Source organism: Peromyscus leucopus, chromosome 19 (assembly GCF_004664715.2).
Source record: "Peromyscus leucopus breed LL Stock chromosome 19, UCI_PerLeu_2.1, whole genome shotgun sequence".
Classification (NCBI taxonomy): Eukaryota; Metazoa; Chordata; class Mammalia; order Rodentia; family Cricetidae; genus Peromyscus; species Peromyscus leucopus.
Window position 1 is genome coordinate 53,122,569 of NC_051079.1, and position 25,429 is coordinate 53,147,997.

Consider the following 25,429-nt stretch of genomic DNA (forward strand, 5'->3'; position numbering starts at 1 on the left):
CACAGAGATCCACCTGCCTCTGCCTCCCGAGTACTGGGATTAAAGGCGTGTGCCACTACTGCCTGACTCAAAAAAAATTTTTTTTTGATACCCACACAGTATTAGTTTTCACTTATCCAGGTGTCAACCTTAAAACTGAGCAAGACTCGTAATACTTGCTCACTTAGGTATGCCAACAATTTCAAGTGGATTTAAAAATGAGCTACTAAGGTTTTATTTATGTAAATCTCAGTGCCTTTCTTGTAGAAATCCTCATTTATTTTGTAGAAAACCTCATTTTTAGGAAATATGCTAGATTTTAGACTTAAAAAAGAGACCAGTTTGGATTTGTCAGTATATACCACAGGTTGAGTAAGGGATTATCTAAAATGTTAAGGACCAGAAGCATGTTTCAAATTTGGATTTTTATCTTATTCTGTTTTTTACTTTGGAGTATTTGTATTGACTTTCTTGGTTGATTTTTCAGATTGGAGATGCTCAGTCTTTTTTTTTTTTTCCTTATTTATTTTTCTATTATCAGATTGATACAGTATAAATTCTTACCCTAATAGTGAAATGTTTCATTGAGGCTTGCCTAGTAATGAAGTAAAACCAAAACTTATTATAAGCCACAGTCATCCTAGGGTCCCCCCTGCTATGTAGCTTCCCTGGTTTTCTGGGTTGCAGTCTGATTGTCCTTTGCTTTATATCTAGAATCCACTTATGAGTGAGTACATACCATGTTTGTCCTTTTGGGTTTGGGTTAGTTACCTCACTCAGGATGACATTTTCTAGTTCCATCCATTTGCCTGCAAATTTCATGCTGTCATTGGTTTTCTCTGCTGAGTAGTACTCCACTGTGTATATGTACCATATTTTCTTAATCCATTGTTCAGTTGACAGTCATCTAGGTTGTTTCCAGGTTCTGGCGATTACAAATAGTACTGCTGTGAACATAGTTGAGCATGTATCTTTGTGGTATGATTGAGCATTCCTTGGGTATATGCCCAAGAGTGGTATGGCTGGGTCTTGAGGTAGTTCGATTCCTAATTTTCTGAGAAACCACCATACTGATTTCCACAGTGGTTGTACAAGTTTACATTCCCACCAACAGTGGAGGAGTGTTCCCTTTGCTCCACATCCTCTCCAACATTGACTGTCATTAGTGTTTTTGATCATAGCCATTCTGATAGGTGTAAGGTGGTGAGATGCTCAATCTTTTTCTTTCCCTCTTGAGTACTTATGCATTCTGGGATTGTACAAACAGGCCATTCCCATGTCATGGGAATGTTTAACTTTCAAGCATTTTTTTTTTTTTTTTTTTTTTTGGTTTTTTGAGACAGGGTTTCTCTGTAGCTTTGGAGCCTGTCCTGGACTAGCTCTGTAGCCCAGAACTTGAACTCACAGAGATCTGCCTGCCTCTGCCTCCCGAGTGCTGGGATTACAGGCGTGCACCACTTACTTCTGTTCAGTAAACACTTACCATATTGCATAGTATCCGCTATGAAGAGTATGAGGCATGAAAACTAAAACCAGTTTGTAGAGGGGAGGCATCTCGGAGGAATCACAGACAGTATGAAAAAGTTAATATTTGGTGAGAGATACTTTGAATTCAGATTCCAGTTGGGAGTTTGCTTGTTGAGTCCCCGTGAACATGGTGAGCCATAAAATGCCAGCCTGCTGTTAATGAGGACAGGATTAAAAATTAAAATCCCTAGTGATCATTAGAGGAGAAGTATTGGACTTGTAGCTAAGTGCAAGGAAGCAGAGTTGAGGGCTGCATCTCATTGGAGACGGGTGGGGGATAGGAAACTCTAGGGTGGGCTCCTCAGAGGAAAGAGTTCCCATAGCATCTTTGAAGGATGTGTGGGAGGAACGTGGTTGGTTGTCAAGAGCGTGTGGGTGTGGCAGAGGCGCAAAAGGGCTGGTGGCTGTCAACAAGGAGTGCTTGAGCATGGGTGCCTGAAACTGTGTGTGTGTGTGTGCAGGGGGGGGGGTGGGGGGGTTGGGGGGTTTGGGGGGGGGGGGGGGGGGGATTGGGCTGGAGACGGCAGGTCCCAGGGAGGGCCTCGTTCTTTAGAACTGCAGAGCACAGCACATGTGGTTTAGGCAGAGGAGAGCCCAGCTGTGCCGCTCCAGTGGTCTGCCCCCTAGCCTCAAGAGATGGTCCTGGAAGGACTTCCGAATCTGAATTCACATCCTTGGCCCCTTCTGTTCCAAGGGTGATGGTGTCCATGTCTTCAGCCCCTCTGTGGACTCTTCAAGGACCTCAAAACCTTACCCACTCTCGTTTACACCTTCATTTTCCCCAGACATTTACAAAATCATAAAGCAGCTATAGTGTCTCATATGTAACAGCAGAACAAAAATCCTAACTTCTTACTGACTTTTTTCTCTTCGTCTCTGTCTTGAACATGACTTACACATCACAGAGAGGGGCAGATAGTCGGGTGTCGTTTTCAAATGTACGGCTTATTATTCACATAAGAAGAAACACTTCACAGCAAATCAATTTAACACACTGAAGTTAATGCCACCAGTGCCCTTGGCAGGGCTCACTCGGAGACAGCAGATGAGTTAGCACGTGGCTGGGTTTAGTCCCATCTCCCTGTGCACAGCGAGCTACCATGTCCCCATTCACTGGTCGGGAAGGACAGTGTGTGGATGCTGGCTTCGTAGCAGGTGTCCTTGGAGAGCAGTGGAGCTCTGGCCAACAGTATGTCAGAGACAGGCGGGCAGGAGATCCTGGTGGGAGACTGGTCACTGGAAGGCTCCCTCATTGCTAGAGTGCCAAGCACCCCTGCATTGAGGTGTATTGGAGACCAGCAGAGACCGGTGTCTGCTGAGCTTCCCGGGCCTGCCTGGGTTTTTACAGCCCTTCTGAGACTTATCTTGCCCTTGCAGGCTTTTCTGCCTTTGTTCCCAGTCTGTGCAGGCTGCCTGTTTCTAGGGCCTTGCTAGTTACACCCTGGTACTGAATTTACTAAACCTTTTGGGTTTATGGGATGATTCACCCACCTAAGCCTCCATCTTGTGAGCCACACCCCCCCTTTTCTAAGTATTTACTAATGTCCCTTTACAGTCTCCCCAGAGTCAGTTCTCCTCATAAGCTCCATCCTTCCAGGTGGGCCTGGCCCTGCGGTTCCATCAGCGCTGACCTGTGGCTCTCTTGTCTTCAGTTTCTCCATGATTGTGTCTTGTCCAAGGCAGTTGTCTGGCCTTCAGGATGCTGCTTTCTCTTGGTTTCTTCCTCATTGCCAGCCCCTGCGTAGTCCTTCCTGTCCAGTATGAACGATGATGTGTCTTTACTCTCAGGAGGTTCTTTTATAAAGCGTGTGCATGTTTGCATTCATGTGCACAGGCGTGAGTGTGGAGGTCAGAGGACGACGTGTGGGAGTCTTTGCGTTCCTTCCACCCTGTCGGTTCCGGGAATTGAACTCAGGTTGTTAGGCCTTGCCGCCATCATCATCACTTACCGATCACACAGGCCCTCTGAAGGCTCTCTTTCTTTTTTGACTTTCTTTTTATTTATTCTTTGTGTCTTTTACATCATGCATCTGGATCCCATTCATTTCCTCATGCCTTTATATCCGCTCTCTGTTCATACAATTCCCCCACCCCCAAATAAAATAAAATTTAAGAGAAGAAAAAAACAACAAAAAAAGGGAAGAGCTCATCATGGAGGCTGCGGTGTGACACAGTGAGCCACGCAGTGAACCCTTCTGTCCATGTGTCTTTACTTGAATGGTTGTTGCAAAGAGTCATTGGTCGCTCAGAAGGTTCTTACCCAGCCAGTAGATTAGATGCTATTGATCCCAGATGTGACTCCCTGATTGGGCTCTCTCCTATATCCCAGACTTGACCGACCACCTCTTTCACATCTATTTAGATTGTCAACGGGCCTTCCATAGTATCTAAAACATTTCAACCCAGCCCCTCAAGAACATCCGGCAGATGCTCCACCACTGAGCTGCACCCCACCCCCCAGTGTAACTTGGGTCCTCTTTGTTCCTAACTCCACTTTTCTCTAGATCGTCCTTAGTGTCTAACTGGGAGTTCTCTGCTGCCGGGTGCCCGTGCCAAAAAATATGGAAGGATGCTTAACTCATCCCCTCTCCATTGTCTACATTCAGCCTCCCCACAAAGGTCCCAACAGCTCTCCACCTTTGAGAAAGAACTTTGCTAAATCCAGCCATCTTCCCTTTCCTCCGTCACTGTCCAAGCCAAGGACCATCTTCTCCTTCTTGGAGCCTTGCAGACGGCTCGGGTTTCACACATGGCGGCCAAAATGACCCACTTATCATATGTTAGTCACGTGGCCCTCACTCCATGTGTCTTGTTACGTACATGATAACCTCTAGCCCTCACTGCGGAGCCCAGACCTTCCAGTCTGTTCTGTGATCTTCCTTTTCCCTCCCCTCATCCGTAGAGAACTGCACGAAGGATCTGATCGGGCAGTTCCCACATGGTCAGAGTATAGGGTTGGGCGGTCAGCCTTCCTTAGCATCCAGGGAAATGGAAACCCATTTCACCAACACGGGCAGCACCAGAGGGCTGGAGGGTGGGGCACAAGCACCCACGTACATTGTTAACGGGATCTGAGGATGGTTTGTGAAGGATCCCAAAGAACCTTGATGGTTCTCACAGCTCATCTGGTTCTTTTATATATAATAAAATCAAAAGAAGCGAATGTGAGCCAGAGGATCTGGGGGTGCCATCTTAGGGATGGGAGTTTCCCGTGGGGACTGAGGGCTGGTGTGGAGGATCTGTCTGCCCTCTGTCTAAGCCTTCCCACCTCCCTGCTTCTCAGCTCACCCTGCCTCTGCAGTCTCTGTGGCTGTGTCTGGCTTGTTCACACTTGCTCACACTTCTGACGTCTGAACACTTAAGCAGTTCTTGCTCTGTGCCCAGCACTTCATCCTGATTGTCACCCTGTAGGGCTTACTTGTTCCTAGTGAGTACACATGGATTATTGGCATAGTTAATCTGGCCCAAGTATTTCTGAAAAACAAGCCTCTGATGATGAGTGACTGGCAGCTTCTGTCTCTAGAGAGCTTATCGAGGATAAAGGCACCCAAGTACTCCTTTAAGGAAACCCAAAACATTAGGGATTAGATACACCTGCAAGTAAATACCATATGTATTAGCCGAAAATTTTTGCCTTGGACCTAATGTTTGTAACAGCTTTATTCATCATTTCCTCCAAACTGGCAATGTTGATGTCATCAACTGGTAAATGGGTCAGTGAACTAGGGTATAGCTATAAGTGGACATTTCTCTGACGTGAAAAGGAATACACAGGTGAGTTAACCGTGTATTGTGCTGGGTGCCTGGTATGCTGTGGGGTGGCCCACTTCATGACGGGTGCACAAAGCAAGCCATTCGTATAGAAAAGAGGTCATGGGTGCTGGGCAGAGCGAGCCACAGAGGGCTGGGGGACTCTGGAGAGTAATGTACCTCTTCTGTACGGTGATTGACATGCCTGACTCAACTGCAGCTATGCTTTTTTTTTTTTTAATATCTATTTGAGTGTGTGTGTGTGTGTGTGTGTGTTGTGTGTGTGTGTGTGTGTGTGTGTGTGTGTTGTGTGTGTTGTGTATGTGTGCGTGCCCACTGAGGCCAGAAGAGGAGATCAGATCCCCTGGAACTAAGTTACAGTACTTGTGAGCTGCCTGATTTTGATGCACTCTCAACCACTGATCCATTTCTCCAGCTCTCACATCCCGTTCTTTTTGAGACAGTCCTTACGTAGTCCATGCTGACCTTGAACTCCATCTTTTGCCTCTCGAATGCTGAGATTAGAAGTGTGAGCTATAATGTTTAGGGCTCTATAATAAATATAAGTAAAACTTTACCTTAATAAACCTAACTTACAGTGATTTTTCTTTTCTGAGGCAATAGATCAAAAAAGGTTTGATTTACATGTATACTGTATTCACATGGTTGAGAAACTGAAGAGGAAGACCTTCAGCAGGGTCTTCTTCCTGCCCCTACACCCTAGGTCTTTTACATGCCTTAAGTTTCTTTATGAAAGCGCCATGTCCTACCATCTCTGTGGTTTCACTTTCTGTGTCCTGTTACCTGTGGTCAACTACAGCATGAGAGCGTTAGGTTGACAATTCTAGATGTGAGCAACTCGTAAGCAGCATGATGAAATCCTGTCCTGTCCACCCAGGAACTGCATCATCCCTTTGTCTGGTGTGCCCTCCATACCTGCTGCCCACCGGGAGTCACTCAGCGCCAGCCACACGCGGCCTTGGTGATCAGACTGCGGGGCTGATGTTTAACTGACCCATGTTTTGGTAATGCTGTGTAGGATGCCGCAGTTCAGACAAGCCGTAGACAGGCCATAGCACGCTCTTTCAGTGCACAGCTGGAAGGGCCGTGAACTCTTTGAGGCTTAGGCACGCCCACAGAACTTTGAGGAGCATGCGTTGTAGCTGTTGTTTGGCGGCTCATTTCTTACCGTAAATCTAACCCAGGAGTGTGGTGGTATTGTGTTCACCAAAATATTGTGTACTCTAATAAAAATATCTGGGGTCAGAGAACAGACAGCCACTAGATACAAAGCTAGAAAATGTGCACTCACACCTTTAATCTAGCATCCAGAGATAGAAATCCTCTGGATCTCTGTGAGTTCAAGGCCACATTGGAAATAGCCAAGCAAGGTGACACGCCTTTAATCCCAGAAAGCCAGCCTTTAATCCCAGAGAGTGGTGGTAGAAAGCAGGAAGATATATAAGGCGTGAGGACGAGAAACTAGAAGCATTTGGCTGGTTAGGCATTTGGCTGGTTAGGCATTTGGCTGGTTAAGCATTTGGCTGGTTAAGCTTCAGGCTTTTGAGCAGTAATTCAGCTGAGACCCATTCCGGATGAGGACTCAGAGGCCTCCAGTCTGAGGAAACAGGACCAGCTGAGGAATTGGCAAGGTGAGATAGCTGTGGTTTGTTCTGTCTCTCTGATCTGCCAGCATGGACCCCAATAACTCGGCTCGGGTTTGATTTTGTTAATAAGAACTTTTAAGATTCCTGCTACATCTGGCGCCCAACGTTCGTGTTACGAATTCATGAAAAAGCTGTTTGTCTGTGGCCTTGTGAGCCCCAGCTCAGGCCCAAGCTACACTCAGCCGGTTGTGGTGGCACACGCCAGTAGGATTTGCTGAAGGAGGCAGAGGCAGTAGGATCCGGAGTTTGAGGCCGGCCTAGGAGGCTTGGGAGAAGCTTTGGCCTGGACTGAGCCACAAACAGTGGTGGGACCATGGAAGCAGTGGCTACTGCTCCACGTTGCCAGCTCCTTCTCATCATGTTGGTGACTGCGGTGATGCTGCTACCTGGAACGAAGGGTTTACTGCTGCTGGTTCAGAGAAGAATTGCCAGGACCATTGTGTTACAAGAAAGCATCGGCAAAGGTCAGTTTGGAAAAGTTTGGCAAGACAAATGGTGGGGAGAAATTGTTGTGAAGATTTTCTGTTCTAGGGAAGAATGTTCATGGTTCCGAGAGACAGACATTTATCAGACTATGATTGCTCCAAACCACAGAGGAGGCAAAAAAAAAAAAAAAAAAAAAAAAAAAAAAAAGTCTGCAGGAAACCATGACCGTGCCTAACAGTGACTTTGAAATCTTCAAAAAGATGACAGGATCCTACAACGATGATTCCACATGGACTATGATAAAGCCATTAAGCCGATTAACACCATGGAAAAATCGACTTTGGACTACAAACTGGTCAGGACAATTTCGAGAGGACTAGCTGAGATGATACAGCCTGACAGACTACTCAAACAAGGACTTGAAATAAGCCCTGAACTTTCCTATTATGCAGAGACTAGACAAATGATACAGGACTTGATGATTAACCCCAAAATTTTCTTTTCAAGATTCCCTAAAGATATCTTCACCCTAGAAAGCAAAAAGAAAAGAGAATATAGATATGAGATAGATCATTGAATCTACTCTGAGAAAAAAGATAAAGAAATAATAGGATAAGTAGGTAGATCATTGAATCTACACTGAAGAAAAAGGGGAAGATATAAAAATGACAAAAGGTAGACTAATGAATCTATTATGAAAAGAAAAAAGAGAAAATATGGATATGGTAAGATAAAAAGGGAGATTATGGAATCTACTTTTAAAAAGGAACTACTTGTTTTAAATAAGATAAGTAATGAAAATGTTTTGGTCTGAGTTTGTCAGATGTTACTGGACTGGACATTGTTAATATATATAATGGAGTTTTCATATGAATCTGTCATGTTAATGGACTAGACATCATTAATGTAAGTTTTGGCTGTATATATTGTATATACTTATTGGATAGTTTTTTCTTGTATTAGTTATAAGCTTTTTTTAATTTTAGACAAAAAGAGAGGAGATGTGGTGGTATTGTGTTCACCAAAATATTGTGTACTCTAATAAAAATATCTGGGGTCAGAGAACAGACAGCCACTAGATACAAAGGCTAGAAAATGGTGGCACTCACACCTTTAATCCTAGCATCCCAGAGATAGAAATCCCTCTGGATCTCTGTGAGTTCAAGGCCACATTGGAAATAGCCAAGCAAGGTGACACGCCTTTAATCCCAGAAAGCCAGCCTTTAATCCCAGAGAGTGGTGGTAGAAAGCAGGAAGATATATAAGGCGTGAGGACGAGAAACTAGAAGCATTTGGCTGGTTAGGCATTTGGCTGGTTAGGCATTTGGCTGGTTAAGCATTTGGCTGGTTAAGCTTCAGGCTTTTGAGCAGTAATTCAGCTGAGACCCATTCCGGATGAGGACTCAGAGGCCTCCAGTCTGAGGAAACAGGACCAGCTGAGGAATTGGCAAGGTGAGATAGCTGTGGTTTGTTCTGTCTCTCTGATCTGCCAGCATGGACCCCAATAACTCGCCTTGGGTTTGATTTTGTTAATAAGAACTTTGAAGATTCCTGCTACACAGGAGGGTATGTACAGCCTCCCCCCCCCCCCCGCCCCCAGGTTTACTCTCAGAAAAGGTCACCACCCACACAGGCTTCAGTACTGTCCAGATATCAGGCGTCCTTCAGGGGGCTTGCAATGTTCATGGTAATAAAGTGCTGGGGTGGACGTGTGCAGGGGAGACCTGCCGTATAACCAGACCAGACCCTAAGTGAGCAGGTCCAGCGTTTAGAAGTTGACTTGGAGGGGCTGCTGCTGTGAGGTTTCTTGGAAAGCGTTTTGATTGCGCTGGCGGCGTGTGCCGCCACGCCACTGCGGCTTGGGAACAACGGGGCCCCTTCCGTCAGTTGGCATTCTGCTGTTTCTTGATGGCTGTCAGGGGGGCTTCCTGAGCGCTGGCCGAGCATGGGCCTCGCCTTGTTTTCATTAAATTCTAGACCCTCGTTTCCATTTAATCCTGAAAGGAGTTTTGGTGCTGAGATTAGAGCTCAAAGCGCTCAGGAAATAGGGGAGTAGCTGTTCCCGGAGATCAGCCTGTACCACCACACTCCGTTTGTGTGGCGCCCAGGAGTGGACTCAGGCCTTGTGCAAGCCAGTGAGCTCTCCTCCAGCTGAGCGCCACCCCAGCCCGTCTGCCCTTTTGAAGTTCAGTTCAGTTTCCTGTGTTTTCCTAACCTCGCAGGTTTCTAGCTCTGTGGAAATGGTCTCAGCAGGGCTGCTTCTCCCTTACTGTCCCCAAGGGTGTCCCCACTGGCTTCTCTTCGAGAGTTGGCTTTGGTGTTGATATATTGGGATGCCGATGTATCGGTGTGATGAGGGAGAACGCATCAAACCCATCCCGCAGAAAGAGTCTGGTCCCCTCTCCCCGTGCCCTCTTGCTGTGCCACGCTGTCACGTGTGCTTCTGTGCTGAGCCTGGTACTTGACAGAGCTGTCCTTGAGAAAGCAGTCTTGTGTCTTAGCTCCAAGTTCATCTGATGTACAAGAATTATAGGGCGATCGGGCCTTTGGCTTTTTAAATACTGCTACTGAAACAATTATTTGTTGATGATTCTGTGCTTAAAGCTTTATTCTGAAGTGGACACTTGTTGCTTCTTATTCTTTGACTGTATAAGTAGAGTAGAGATTACTAATGGTTTGCTCTGTGTAATCAAATATCGCAGTGGTACATGCCTGTAACCCCAGGACTCAGGAGGATGAGGCAGGGGAAATGTGCATCTGAGGTCAGCCTAGATCACATAGCAAGAGCTTGTCTCAAAAGAAAACAAGAATTATGGGGGAAAGGCCTTGGGAGATATCTCAGTTACTTTTCTGTTACCGTGACAAAATACCATGACCAAGGCAACTTGTAAAAGAAAGCATTTAATTGGACTTTTGGTTTAGACTTGGGCTTAGGGTTAGACTCCATGATGGCAGGAAACAGGAACAGCTGAGAGCTCACATCCTGATCCATAAATAGGAGGAAGAGAAAGACGTGCTGGGAATGGCACCCGAAACCCTAAAGCTCACCCCCGATGATAGCCAAGCCCTCCAGTTTAAACAGTTCCATCATTGGGGACCAAGTGTTCCAAGTGGCCTATGGGAGTCGTTCTCACTCAGACCACCATGGGAGAGGTGGCAGTTTGTCTCAGAGGCCGCTGGTGCATGGTTATTTCTTTATTTTCTCCCCATAAAATATTGATACTTTTATTGTTAATACGGAGATGAGAATTCTTTTTTTTTTTTTTTTTTTTGTGGTCTGATTGTTCTTTATTTTATATCTAGAATCCACCTATGAGTGAGTACATACCATAACTGTCTTTCTGGGTTTGGGTTACCTCACTCAGGATGATTTTTTTCTAGTTCCATCCATTTGCCTGCAAATTTCATGCTTTCATTGTTTTTCTCTGCTGAGTAGTACTCCATTGTGTATATGTACCACATTTTTTTCATCCATTCTTCCGTTGATGGGCATCTAGGTTGTTTCCAGGTTCTGGCTATTACAAATAGTGCTGCTATGAACATAGCTGAGCATGTATCTTTATGGTATGAATCGGCATTCCTTGGGTATATGCCCAAGAGTGGGATGGCTGGGTCTTGAGGTAGTTCGATTCCTAATTTTCTGAGAAACCGCCATACTGATTTCCACAGTGGTTGTACAAGTTTACATTCCCACCAACAGTGGAGGAGTGTTCCCTTTGCTCCACATCCGGAGATGAGAATTCTTTGCGTGGGTCCAAGATTCTTCTGAACACCTGCCAACCCTTTTTGCTTTATTTAAAAAGCTGGGCATGGTAGTGAACATTTTTAACCCTAGCACCTGGGAGGCTGAAGCAGGAGGATAACTATGAGTTCAGGGCCAGCCTGAGCTACAGAGCTTATTTCATAAATAAAACAAACCTGTTCCCCCAGTCTTTGTAAATGAACCGCGGACATGGACCTGAGCTAATGTGACAGAGAATGAAGGAGAATTTTGTGCGTCTCTAGTTTGTCTGTGTTTAGTCTCTCTTAGGTGCACTGTTTCCACAGCACCCCACAAGGAGGACATGCTTGTGACCTTAGTTCACAGTTGAGGGGGTGGCTGTTGTTAGCTGAGTGTCTGGTTGGGGCCACACAGTGAATCACAGAGCCCGGGGACCAGCCCCTCTGTGGTTCTGCAGAGTCAGACTCTCACCAGTTAAGTGGGTTTGCTTGTCGGTTCACGTACGGCCGATGATGAAGTTTAAACAGGTGTTTCTTCACCATTTGTACTGCTGAAAGAAACGTCTCTCACATGAGAACTGATTCTACGCAGCCTGACTTAATGAAGGCTGAGCCACATTGGCTCCATTCTGGAGAATGACAGCCCTTGTGATATGGCAGTGTTTGCTTTTGGACTGCTTGATTCTTGTCGGGCCCGAGACTTTCTTTTCAGCTCAGCTTCCAGTTTGCTTCAAGGGTCCTGCACAGAGGGACATCTAACTAGCACAACTGTGTCCCTAGTCAAGTGGGAAGCTTTTGTGCGTGCGTGCGTGTGTGTGTGTGCGTGCGTGCGTGCGTGCGTGCGTGCGTGCGTGCGTGCGTGTGTGTGTGTGTGTGTGTGTGTGTGTGTGTGTGTTGAACTGGGGCCTCATATATTAGACAAGCATTCTACCTCTGAATTCTATATCCCCAGCCTGGAAGCGTCTATGAAAAGAGTTATTTTTACCAGTAGTTTTAAAGTATCTTTATCAAGTATGATAGCTCATTTGTAAACATTCTCTCACATACGTTAAGGGGCAGCGCACTGAAAGTACCTACCCTTCAAGGTTCTATGTTCCCAAGATGACTACATACACCACGCAAGGGTCTTGTGGTTGCTTAATCGTTGAAGAGCAAAGGTTTTTAATGTTTAAGATCAGTCAGTGATTTAGTATGGCTCATTGAAAAAGACAAAATTCCCCATTTACAACAAATCAAGTGATGGTTTTACTTGGTATTGAAGTAGTTGAGGTTTCACATATTGTCTACTTTAAAAAACAATAATTTTTATGAAAATAATATTTCTATTACAACATAATAAATAAAAATGTTAAGTATTTAGAGGGTGAAAAATTCTACCCTCCTAAAGTAAGCTGCTTCCTGGACGACCCAGTACTGCACTGTAATTGCTTTTTTTTTTTTTTAATGTGTATGAGTGTTTTGCCTGCATGTATGTCTGTACCATATGTATGCAGTGCCCAGAGGCCAGAAGAGGGTGGGCATCACATCCCCTGGGACTGCAGTTACAGACAGCTACGAGCTGCCCTGTAGGTGCTGGGAATCGAACCCTGGTCCTCTTAACCACCCAGTGGTTCTTAACCACTGAGCCATCTCGACAGCTCTGTAATTAGAGATTTCCAAAGAACTGCATAGTTTTGTTAATTTTTCACCGTCTTAGGGCTGCCGGAGCTCAGTGGCAGAAGAATCACTTAACACTCGCGCGTCCCAGCACTGAGCAGAGTGCTGCGGGATGCCGGTTTCAGTACAGCAGCGGGTGACTTTGCTCCCGTCTCAAGGGGCCCTTTCTTCTCTCCTGCACAGCAAATGAAGAAGCACCCCTGCCGCCAGTGCGACAAGTCCTTCAGCTCCTCCCACAGCCTGTGCCGCCACAACCGCATCAAGCACAAGGGCATCAGGAAGGTGTATGCCTGCTCGTAAGTCTCACCTCTGCGGGGGACACACAGGAGGGGCCGGAGTCACAGAGCCTCTCGGGGTGTTTTTGTGTGTGTTTTTTTTTTTAAAGATTTATTTATTTATTATGTATACAGAGGAGGGCGCCAGATCTCATTACAGATGGTTGTGAGCCACCATGTGGTTGCTGGGAATTGAACTCAGGACCTCTGGGAGAGCAGTCAGGGCTCTTAACCTCTGAGCCATCTCTCCAGAGCTTCTCGGGTTTTGCCGTTTACTTTGATTCCTCCTCTGCTCTGGCGTCTAGGCTCTGCCATCTTACCTGTATCCCACTTCGGGGTGTTTGTTTCCATGGTTACATGTGAAGTGAGCAGCATTTCTTCACACACGCTTACACTGTATTCTGTTACTAAGTGGGACATGTTGTGTTAGAGTGTGGTGGGCTCGTCAGGTGCACGGGGCGTGAGACACCTCTTAGATAGTGACTGGACCACGTTGCCATGTAGATTTGGGGTGGATTTACTCGGGCGCAGTGGGAGGCTAAGAAGGGCACCCGTTTCTAACTTAGCTCTAGCCCAGGCCGTGAGCCCTCTGACTGCAGTCTGCCACCTAAGCTAGAGAAGCTTTCACTGGTGGCTGAGATCAAACAAATGTGAGGGACTGAGGGGCCTGTGTAAAGCCGCCACCAGGAGTCAGCCCTGAATTGCCTCTTTGTATGAGGTGACCCGGCTGTGGTTATTGCTAGTGGGGATTCTGTGTCACCCCCTCAACCCACACGCGCAGAGTGAGTACACAGGGCAAAGCTCTGCTCATAAGAGACCACAGAGGGGCTGGAGGGACGGCTCAGCACTCAGGAATGCTTGGTGTTCCTGAGAAGGCTCCAGTTTGATTCCTGGCACCTACATGGTGGTTTCCAACCACTATAACTCCAGTTCCAAGGAACCCAGTACCCTCTAATGAATTCCTCAGTCACCAAGCACACATGTGGTGTTCGTACATCCGTGCAGGCAAAACCCTCACACGTAAAAAATAAAATGAACAAATCTAATTGAGAGAGAGAGAGAGAACAGAGCTAGTGTGGAACACAGTTGATTGTGGTCAGAGTCAGGCCTGTGGGCCTCGTGGTGAGGACACACATGACGTTAGCCATCAGATTAATGGGAATTTTCTGTGCCTTGGGTATTTAGGGAACATTTTGTAAGTAGGAAATCAAAGTGGGGAGTGATGTGTGAGATGAAAACATTCCACCAAGTCTGTGTGTTGACACTGAGAGCATCAGGTACATGGTGTCCCGGGTTGAGAAGATGGAAAAGCAGCTGCCTGGCATGGCCTTCCAGGTTTCCTTTTCTGTTTGTTTGCTCGTTTTCTTTTTTTTCTATTTTTTCCCCCTTTTACTGAAAGGCAGTAAAATGAAGAGTTTTTTCCCCCCAGCTAATTTACTACCAGCCACAAATGTCCTGAGGGGACCAGGGAGATGCCTCAGGGAGTGCAAGTTCAAATCCCCAGGACGCACTAAGGGTGGAGGGGTGAACTGGCTCCACAGGTTGTCCCTGGCCCCACACACGAGCCATGGCATGCGCGCGCGCGCACACGCACGCACGCACGCACGCATGCACGCACGCACGCACCCACACTCAAAGGAAAAGCCTTTCATGCTTGAGAACATTTGCTGTCAGGCTGGCTCTTGCTGCCACCCCACAGAGGCTTCTCTTAAGATGGAGTCACCAGCATCTGGGGACTGTCATTAAGATATCCCCAGATGCCTTTTCAGGGTAACAAATGTGGTTCTAAAGACAGGAAAGAAAGTGTTATTACCCTTCATGATGCAGTAGGTTTTATGTTGGTGTGTTTTTTGGAGGGCTGCATTTAGACAGGGTCGCACTCTTTAGCCCAGGTTGGCTCAAATCAGAATACTTCTGTTTCTGCCTTCCTGCTTTTAGAATTATAGGCGTGGACCAGCACATTGGGTTGTTTCAGTGCTATTCTTGAGGTCTGACATAGCATCCATAATCACTATGGTCATTAATTTGTTTAAACTTGTTTTTGGACTGTTATAGTAAATTAAAACCTTTCCAGGAGATCATCTTTGTAGTGTACAAAACTTAAGTAATTTACCTCTAATGGATAGCCTGCTTTCTGAATTTTAATCTCCCAAATTAATAAGCATTTCCAGGTACAAACACAAGTTGCATTTGACTCTGAGGAATCTAGGCCAACATTCCATCTTGAAATGCAGAGGGGCCAGGGGTTCTGAAGGGACCACCTGCAGCCTGAGGTATCTCTTACGTAAATTCTGAGGGCTGCTCTGAGTCACTGGAAAGAAAACTCAGAAAATTTAGTATTCTCCAGTTTTTTTTAGGATTGAGGCCATCTAGAAGTACAAATTAAATACTGCTTTAGCCAAATCTAGAAAAACAAATACCTGCCCGCACTAAAGTAGGCTGTTCCTGTGAGGACCCAAAAGTCAACAGAGAAATGGCTCAGCAGTTAAGAGTTCTCGCTGTTCTTCCACAACCCCCCCCCCGGAACTCCAGCCAGGCTGTACCTGTACACCTGTGGCCTGCACACATACACAGAAATATGATTTTTAATCGACAGCTTTTGCAGAAGTCTAGGGGTAGGCCCTTTTCACAGTAGGGGGTGGGGGTCACAGCAGAATTTTATTTGGGGGTCCCAGTGGCAGTCTGTCTTTCTGGGCCTCCTGCACATGCCGATAGCCAGGTCCCTCTGCAGAGAGCACAGCTTGGTGACCATAGCTCCCGTCTCAATCTTGTGCTCACAGACACTGCCCCGACTCCCGGCGGACGTTCACGAAGCGGCTGATGCTGGAGAAGCACATACAGCTGATGCACGGGATCAAGGATCCTGACGTGAAAGAACTGACTGACGATACCAACGAGGAAGAAGCCGAGATAAAGGAAGACGATGCCAAGGTCAGACATCGCAGCTCTGTTCTGTCACTGTGACCTGTGCTCATGTGTGTTCCCTATTCATTCTCATCTTCATCTTGGGTAGTCATAGCTTAAGTTCAGCCTGTCAAGACTACAGCTCCCAACTGCTCCTGAAAAGTAACCTTTTCTAAGTTGCTTCTGTATCCTTTCAGAAACAACACACAGGATCTCCTCATATGACTCACAAAATTTACACATTGACTTGGGGAAGTTATCTCTTCATCAAAGAAATGGTACTCAGCAGTTGCTTTTCACTGGCCATGTCAGCCGTGGCACGTGTTCCAAGTGACTCTGTGATTCTCTTTGGAATAGTAAAATAGATCAAGTCCCACAGCCAGGCCTCCTCCTGTGTGTGGGTGGTGAACCTCGGTCAGCTGACTCCCACGCACAGGCACTGAGTGTCCTGCTTGCTGTCAGAGCAGGACAGCACCCCAGAGCAGGCGCTGCTGGCTTCGGTGTCATGATAAGTCTAGAATGTACGTGGGCCAAAGCAGTCTCTCAAGACATGCATTAGTGGTTAGTCATCGAGCATGCCCCTCGTCCAGAGTTAGGTAGGTGTGGCATTAGGGCGGGTCTTCCCCACAGGAAGTTAAGTGTGTGTAGACGGAGCTGCAGGTGTAGGCCATCAGAGCGGTGCCCTAGTACAGAGGAAGTGGAGGCATTAGGGATTTAGACAGCCAGGGGAAAGGAAATAGGCAACTCCAGAGGGGACATGGTGTGATAAGGAGGACCCAAAGGACAGGTGTCAGGGCAGCAGCAGGTGCTGGGTCCATGGAGTCTTGTAGTCTTCCGCTCTGGTCATAATGAAAGCATGTGCCCCATGTTCTCTCCCGTGAGGTGCTCACTCTGCCTCTCTTGGTCCAAGTTGTGTCTACTTCCTGTCTCAGTCCACCCTATTGTCCTGTAAGCACACAGACCTTGCTCCACCTGGGCTTTTAGCACTCAGCTTCTGGTGTCTGAACCAGACCCCTGTCCACATACCACCCGTCACCATGGCCCTCCATGACCATGCCATATCATCACCTGACCCCTCCCAGCATTCCTCACATGAACCTTTTCCATGCCTTAGCTTTGTCTTCCGAGGTATGGAAGGTGCTGCTCCCCTGTAGCCCGTGATCCTGAGCTCCGCGGTCACTGCCGTGCAGGGGCTCCTGGAAGCCCAGAAATGCCTTCTTCGGGGTGGGGGTGGGGAAGCTACAGTGTGCATTCGCCCCGTTAAGGCCCCCAGCTCCCCTGCGTCCAGTGTCTGCGCGCCTAGCGTCTGCGCGCCTAGCAGCCTCAGCATCGCGGCCAGCCACAGAGCCCACCCCCTCAGCTCTATCTTTTTTTTTTTTTTTTGTCCTCGCTCCCCCTAACAAAGGTCCCCAGTCCCAAGCGGAAGTCGGAGGAACCGGTTTTAGAGTTCAGGCCCCCCAGGGGAGCCATCACCCAGCCACTGAAAAAGCTGAAAATCAACGTCTTTAAGGTCCACAAGTGTGCCGTGTGTGGCTTCACCACCGAGAACCTGCTGCAGTTCCACGAACACATCCCGCAGCACAAGTCGGACGGCTCCTCCTACCAGTGCCGGGAGTGCGGCCTCTGCTACACGTCCCACGTCTCCCTGTCCAGGCACCTCTTCATCGTGCACAAGCTGAAGGAGCCGCAGCCCGTGGCCAAGCAGAACGGGGCCGGGGAAGACAGCCTGCAAGAGAACAAGCCTGGCCCCGAGGACGAGGCTGCCGAGGACGCGGCGTCAGACCGGAAGTGCAAAGTGTGCGCCAAGACTTTTGAAACGGAAGCTGCCTTAAACACGCACATGCGGACACACGGCATGGCCTTCATCAAATCCAAAAGAATGAGTTCAGCCGAGAAATAGCCACAGCTCCTCCATAGGAAAAGCCCTAGCCACATAGGAATGGAAAACAAGACTCTTTTTGTTACCAAAAGTTTGCAGTATAACAGAGTTCACAGTTCTGTCTAGGCTGTCGCAATATATTCTCTGTCCTGTCCCCTCACCTCCTCAGATGTACCCTCCCCGTAAGTATAAGGCAGTATTTGAGTTTTAAAGAGTTTGTATATATTTAAATAACTTTTTATACTCTTTGTTACATGTTTGTATCAGTATTTGGTGGAAAATGTTTTGAATTTTTAGGTTTTTTTGTTTTGTTTTTTTGTGTGTGTTAGAGTTTTCCTTTTTTGTACCGTTTCTTTAAAACAGAGTTCTTCGTAACAGGGGCAGTTCCTGAATTCAAACCAACCATTTTGTATGTTACCAATTTGAATGAGTTCAGTAATTACAGGCTAACATGCCTTTTTTAGTGTTTTTAATTTTTAGAACTCACCACATCAATTTTAGGTGATTGTGGGTCTCACAACACTAGCAGCTCTTAAGTGTCTTAGCACCACACTCAGTGTGCCTGCTCCTAGCGACTGAGGGCTCCGAGGACAACAGCACCCTGGGGAGGGCGAGGCCTGAACCCTCCCAGACAGCATCTGAAGCAGCCTTGCAGATCCCTTCTTCCGCCAAAGTGAGTGAAAGAGGCCAGGAATCTGGTAGGGAATGCAGGCGTCCTTAACCCATCTGGAAGAATGAGGAAGAAGGGATCCATAGGGGAGCCAACAGCTGGCCATGTTTCTGGGTGAATTTGCAAGGCTGATCCACAGAGCCTGAGGAGCCCGGCTAGCTAGGAAAAGGCCAGCCTACTGTCAACGTTGAAAGCCGTAGTTAGACCTGTAGCTCTCTAGTCGGGTTTTGTCACGGAACTCACTATCTATCACAGAGACACGTATTCCAAGAACATCAAGTCTTTCTCTGGCTCTTGATAGGAACACAAAGGCACGGCTGACTTAACCCTACACAGTTGGTGTTCCCTGTTCTGGGTGCTACTGCCAAATGTCCTGGTCCTTAGAGTTGGGATGCACAACTTTACCACCGACCTAGCAATGCAGCAGCCTGTACTCTGCAATTGGCCCTAGAGAAGCACTGAGCCACCAGGCTTCTAGAGTCACGTCAGTCCCTCTCACGGCCACCGGACTGGAGCACCGCACAGGTGCTCCCCGTCACTTCCCTCTAGTTCTCTGGGAAAGCTATCTAGTTCGGTTATCGTTTTTGTGTTTTCTGTTGCATTTTATATCTTGTATTTATCTTGAGATATGTTTTTGTACTTTCTGGTTTTGTTTTCCTAAGCAAAGAAATTCATTTGTGTACATAGATACTTGCATGCTAGACTGTAGTCAACGTTCAGTTCCTTGAAAGGTCTTGCTGCTGTCGGGTGTACGCACTACATCCATTGTGACTGTATTCAACCCATTTCACGTGTAAATAAACGAGGAACATCTGGCCCTTGAGCTTCTTCAAGAGAGTTATTGGTGGGTCTCTGACATCAGGAAGTTTGGGAAGTGACTCTTTACCGGAACAGGCTACAGAATATTGCAGAATTCTTTCCACTCTGAAGAATGGCTTGCTCGTTCTCATCAGTGGCCAGCTAGCTACTCTGCCACTTTCTGTTGATGCCATCGGTACAATCCAAGGGTGTGACAGTATTCCTCAACTTGAAATTGAATTGCTGTTCCTTGTTGCATCTGTATTGCTCCCAGTTGTGTTCATGCACTTTTACATGTCCCTGCATTTGAACCTTGCAATAAGCCTGCGTGGTGGCCACGCGGGTCTGTCCAGCCTACAGTTGAGGAAGCTGAGCTCAGGTTCAGCTCTTCGCCTGAGCCCTCACAGCTGGTAAGTGGCTTTGCATATTAGAACCCAAATATTTTGCTCTCAATCTAGTACTTGCTCTTTGTGGTTATGTATATATTGACAAATATTCATTTATTCAACAAATAAAGTTATGTGTGAAATACAACAGTCAAACTTTGGTTTGGGGCACTCTATGGCTTTTTAGAAATTTTATTTTTACTTTTGTACTTGTGTGTGTGTCATGTGGAGGTCGCACACAGGTGCTGCAGAGGCCAGAGGTTTCAGGTCCATGAAGCTGGAGTTACAGGTGGCTGCACACGGATAACCTAGCAGTCGCTGGGAACCCAACAGCCGGTCTACAGGAGCAGTACGGGCTGGGGAGCACCGAGCCACCTCTCCAGTCCTGCACTACGTTATGAGAAACCAGAAGTATTTCTGCTTTTTAATAACCAAAAGAGTTTGACAAGGTGGAATGGCTATCTGTTAAATGTTTCGTTTTGAAGGGTTACGAGGATGACTTTTTAAAACTCCCAGAGGTTCAAAACAGAGAAACCAGAATCCTGGTCACAACCCATCACTCAAGTGCTGCACCCTGCAGGAAAATCTAAATCTGGCCAGTCAATTACCTCTGGGAAAGATCCATGAACTAAAGGATAGGTCTTGGGGAAGTTTCCCAGAATGCAGCAGCAATTAGGGGCTGGAGTTTGTGGTAGTCAGGGAAGAAGTCAAGAAGGACACAACGAGAGGATCCCATGTTGGTTTAATAGACGTTCCAGAGGGGAATAGGGACCTGGAAAAGTCAGAATGGACCATCCTTTACCGTCAATTAAATCATGCACATTTGAGTTAACACAGAATACTGGCAAGAATCCATACGCTGGGACTCAGTCCCATCCATCATTCATGAAGTGTGGCTGTTTGAGAGAGAAGACACACAGCAAGCAAATGACTTGTTGTCCAAGTTTTTTTTTTTTTGTTTTTGTTTTTTTTTTTTTTTTTTTTTTTTTTTTTTTTTTTTCCTTATTTCCAGTGTCCACTATGAATAGACTGAGAGAGGTATGGCTCTCTAATACCTGACCCCATTTTCTCACTGAGACAGAAACTGAAAGGGCAAAGTACAATTAAATGCACTGGCCTGGAAGTAACAGTAAAAGCAGTGAGTCGTCTAAGTCATTGACCAAAACCAGCTGTGTGGTCCCCAGAGGCAGGAAGAGCAATCTCCCATGTACTCAGAGGCAGCTTGACAGCCATGACAGGAATCATTGCTGGAGCCGTGGTGCTAGCTCGGGCTAAGGACTGGACACAGCTGGGCAGAAGCTTCCGTTGGCTGTGAGCCAAACTCCTGAAGTTGTGAGGAGAGGCTTCCTGCAATGAGACACAGAACAAAGGAACGACCTTTAGAAAGTTCAAACAGGTGATTTCAGGATTTCTCGGCATTAAAGGATAAGTTTGAGTTTTAGATAGGCGTTTAAGACAGGGTTGGGTCTAGTAGGGCAACTTAGTTTTACCAGTTATAGTAACAGCGATACCCAAGGAAGAACAGCAGCGAAATGATCCAGAACACGAAAAGGAAACGCGTAGGCTTGGTCCACATGGCCACATTCTCAGCAGATTCCTCCATCCTCCCACAGTAAGAAGACAACTGTATACTCCTGCCATGGCTTACTCACCATTTCACCAGCATCTCTGGGCTTGTGTGACCCGCATCTCGGTATCTGACCAACAGTGAGATTTCTAGTGGACAACTCGGGGCAACTAGTATGAACATAAAACAGATTAATAGACTCACGCTGTGAGCACCTAAGGAAAATGCCCACTTGGAAGGGGAGATAAAGAAAACGTGCTGAAGAGCTAGCTTACTATGACTCCTAGAGCTGTTAGCCCAGGAAGATGGTCTGAAAACACAGTGTGCCAGCTGCACGGGCCTTCTCTTGCTGTGATACATGCAGAGCAGGCTACAGATGGTAGCTGCGAACCTCAGGTCTTCTGGAGAGACCTTGACTCCCCTTCAAGCATAGTTTGACCTTGCTTAAGTGCCTCTTTCAACCTGCTGCCCCACCCCACGCCCACCGTTAGTCTCACACGGAGTCAGTCATGAGCATAATGGTGTGATTGCATAACCTGCAGATGCACGAACCATGAATGGGGATTCAGAGCCACCACAATGGAAAACCACTAAACCACAGAGGAAGACAGCAAGAGGAAGACAGTGAAATAGAACTCCCAAGCCAGAAAACAACCGACTCGCTGTAACCTCGAGTTCTTAACCATTACTGCTGCTTTGTAGGCAAACTGATTATATTCTCCAATGCAGCAAGCAGCATGCTGAGTGGCTTTTTTAAAAGCTCAACTGTGTGCTGCTTACAGGAGAATCACCTTTACAGGTGCACAGAGATTGCAAGTGATGGGTATTCATTCAGGAAAAATGAGGTGGGGGGGGGATACTTAGACAACATAGATAAAGTAAAAAACTAAAGAGACAAAGACATTCTATAATTTAAAAAAAAGTTCATCAGCAGGGTGTACCAGTTGTAAATGTAAATGCACCCCTGACACTGAGCCCCTATGGATATTAATGAAATGTCAAAAGGTTTGGAGGGAAAGATACTATATTATAAAAATATCAGGGGACTTTAATGCCTCCTGGTCAACAAGGACCATTCCCAGACCAACCGATTAGGAAAACATTGGACTTTAGTTACACTTTGGACCAAATGGACCTAAAAAAAGACATCTACTATACATTCCATCCAGCACCAACAGAATACACATCCTTTTGAGTATTCAGGAGACAATCTCCAGGACAGTTATGATATTAGTTACAGAACAAGTCTGAGCAAGTTTGGAAGAACTGAAAACAGTTAAGTGTCTTTCCTGACGACAGTGTATGAAGATGGTATTAGAAGTCTTGAAATGTTCAGTTAGGAATTAAAAGAGAAATCAAAAAATTGGACACATGAAAATGAAAGCAAAACCTGTGGCACACAGAGCAGTTGTAGGAGGGAAATGTAGATCAATACATGCAGCTCTACTGTTGCTAAGAACTTCTGGACTAGCCAGGAATTCTACAGTTATCACCACCCCCATAACACTCATTCTCAGCACATGGGCCGTGGTCCACGCGGCTTGGACGTGAGGCTGATTTGAAACATGCTTACTGTCAGCCTTCCCTGAGCGTTTTCTTTTCACATCCACTTCAGCCCTCTCCGCAGCCCCGGTTTCTGGTGATTGTTTTAGTATGCACTCGAAACATCACACCTGTAAGCCCAGAACTTGGAAGGCCAAGGCAAGCAGAAAGCTATTCGTGTTTAAGCTGATCTGGGCTGTGTCATGATTTCAGAGTCAGCCTGTGCCATACAGAGGGAGGCCCTGTCTCAAACAAAACCCCAAACCCCTCAATATATTGTGTGATGAAACTTTTATCACCAGCTTTCCCCACTTTTGTCCTGGGCATCTGCTCACTTCCATTCTCTGTCTTCTTGCCAAGGGAAGATCTGGGGTATCCAACACAGATCTTGTTTGTGTAATCTCCCAGCAGAACGCAGCATTCTAGAAAAGCTTTCACTTGAATGATATTTTAAAATCTTATTTTAGCATTAAGATTAGTCGCATCTAATATGAATGGATTTGTGCCCATGAGTGCTGTGCCAGTGGAAACCGGGAGAAGATGTAGGACCCGTGGAGCTAGAGTCAGATGGGTTGAAAGCCATCTGATGTGGGTCAAACTCAGGTCTTCTTCAGGATATGTTCTTCTTAACCACAGAGACTTTCCCCCAGTCCTGGGAAGGTTTAACTCTAAGAGAATTCAGAAGGGGACATGTACAAAGATGTTCACTGGAACAAGGGGTGCTGAGGCCCTTAGGGGCTGGCCAAGTGCAGACCTACCATCAGGAGTGAGAAGACGAAGTCGTTTGGAGTGAACAGCCATGGAACAGAGCCCCTCAGTAGTAGGCATGGCAGGAGCAGGCCATGTCCATTGCCAGCACCAAGGCCAGAAGAGGGCAGACGCAGTGGTCCGAGGCTACCTGTTTTCTTGCCAGCGTGTATTGAATCTTCCCAGGTGAGGTAAAGATGGACAGAACCACCAGCTCCCCAGGTTTGCCCTGGAATTACACCCTTCCTTGTCCCTAAGCGGATATTTTTACTTGAGGAAATAGAACAGGGCTTCCCAGAAAAACATCCTTTGCCAGCTTCTAAATTCGGTCCATAAGGCTAGCTAGCTCTGAGTCACGACACGACACTGTTTACGTTACTCGTATATTACACTGTTTAAAGGAGCTCTTTCTGCAGCAAGTTGTTTATCCTGGAGCTTTGCTCAGAGTTGTACAGTGCACTGCCGTGTCACATCTGTCTCCAGACACAGGAACAACCCCCACGTTTACAAGACTATGTGGGAATATACTGTATCTGGACACCCCCCCCCGTGACAGATAATGCCTCTCTCAGTTCTAGAAACTGTAGGCTTAGTCCAAGCTATTCTCTGACCTTCATGTCATGTGAGGCGTAATCAGACCAGTTATTTCTGAGACTGTCGTGTGTGGCAGAGATCGGGGCAGGCGCAGGAGGGGATGGCGTGAGACTGATAAGAGCCCACAAAGCAGATCTGCGCTAGGGAGCCTGCTGTCGTATGTATGGGTCTTGGCGGGAGACAGCTGTGGACTACTACTATGGAGGCCAGAAGATCACTCACCGGGCCCTCATTCTGTTCTGACTCTCCTGCAGAAGCAGGGGCATTTTAAATGTATCCAGGCTGGTGGCCATGACAGGGGTGGCTGCTCTTGTTTGGTTGGAGGGAAAGAGGTTGCTCACCTCTAAGGGATCCATGAGCTGGGGTTGGAGAGACGGCTCAGTGGTTAAGAGTGTGTGCTTTTGTAGAGGACTTGAGTTTGTAGAGGACTCCCAGCAAATATGTTGGATGACTTAATAAAAACCAGCTCCAGGGGACCTGGCATCTTCTCCTGGACCCCATGGACACCTGCACTTGAATGTGCATAGTCACACACAGACACAGACACACATGTATTTTTAAAGTAAAATTAAATTCATAAAGGGGTCTTTGGGGCCATCTTGGATGTGCACATTGTGGGACAGTGAAATTCAAACTCTGCTGCCCTCTGAATAAGACATCCACCAAGCAACATAGGCATGCTGGCTATTTTAGAAGAGACTCTTCAGGATGACTGGAAGTGAAATTGATCCCCATCTCCTTCCCCCACATCCTGTCACTTGGAAGGACCTCATCTCCCACTGCTTCCTCCCACCCCACCCCCCTTCTTCCCACACACATCCCTCACATTCCCACCCCACGGCTGGCTGTTCATTCTCTCTTCCTCCCACCCCACCCCCCCTTCTTCGCACACACATCCCTCACATTCCCACCCCACGGCTGGCTGTTCATTCTCCTCTGCAATGCTCTCCCACAGCTATTCCCAGGAAAGCATTCCATGTCTTTCTATTTAGCCCAGAAGAGCTCTGAGACGAGAGCTTCTTCTGTTTCCCTGGCTAAAACATGAGCCTGCCAGTGGACGGTTGTGGGGCACGCCTGAAATCCCAGCACTCGGGAAGAAGAGACAGGAAGATCATGAGTACGAGGGTAGCCTGGGCCGTTTAGCAAGATCTTGTTTTGAAGAATGAATGACTGAGTGAATGAATGAATGAAACACCTGCTACAGGAACCTCCCTCTTTGTGCTGTGTTCTTTTTCTCCGCAGCATCCCCCCTGCCTGATGCTAGCTGACTCCTTGCTGACTCTCTCTCACACTCTGGATGCGCCCTCTCAGCTTTTCCACAGCTCTGCTTGCTTCCTATTGC

At 46.9% G+C, this 25,429-nt stretch overlaps 1 protein-coding gene across 13 annotated transcripts in view; it reads left to right on the forward strand.

Annotated features, from left to right (window-relative positions):
- Positions 1-19,787, forward strand: part of Znf532 (zinc finger protein 532) — a 122,209-nt gene extending 102,422 nt beyond the window's left edge. For 10 of the 13 annotated variants that reach the window (XM_028860600.2, XM_028860598.2, XM_028860601.2 and 7 more), the window contains 3 exons: positions 12,909-13,021; positions 15,781-15,931; positions 17,310-19,787. In XM_028860600.2, the coding sequence (XP_028716433.1) occupies positions 12,909-13,021; positions 15,781-15,931; positions 17,310-17,804 (759 nt within the window). In that variant the 3' untranslated portion in view covers positions 17,805-19,787. The remainder of the gene's footprint in view (positions 1-12,908; positions 13,022-15,780; positions 15,932-17,309) is intronic. The other 3 variants (XM_028860599.2, XM_028860594.2, XM_028860603.2) reach the window with 1 other exon arrangement.
- The last annotated feature ends 5,642 nt before the right edge of the window (positions 19,788-25,429 follow it).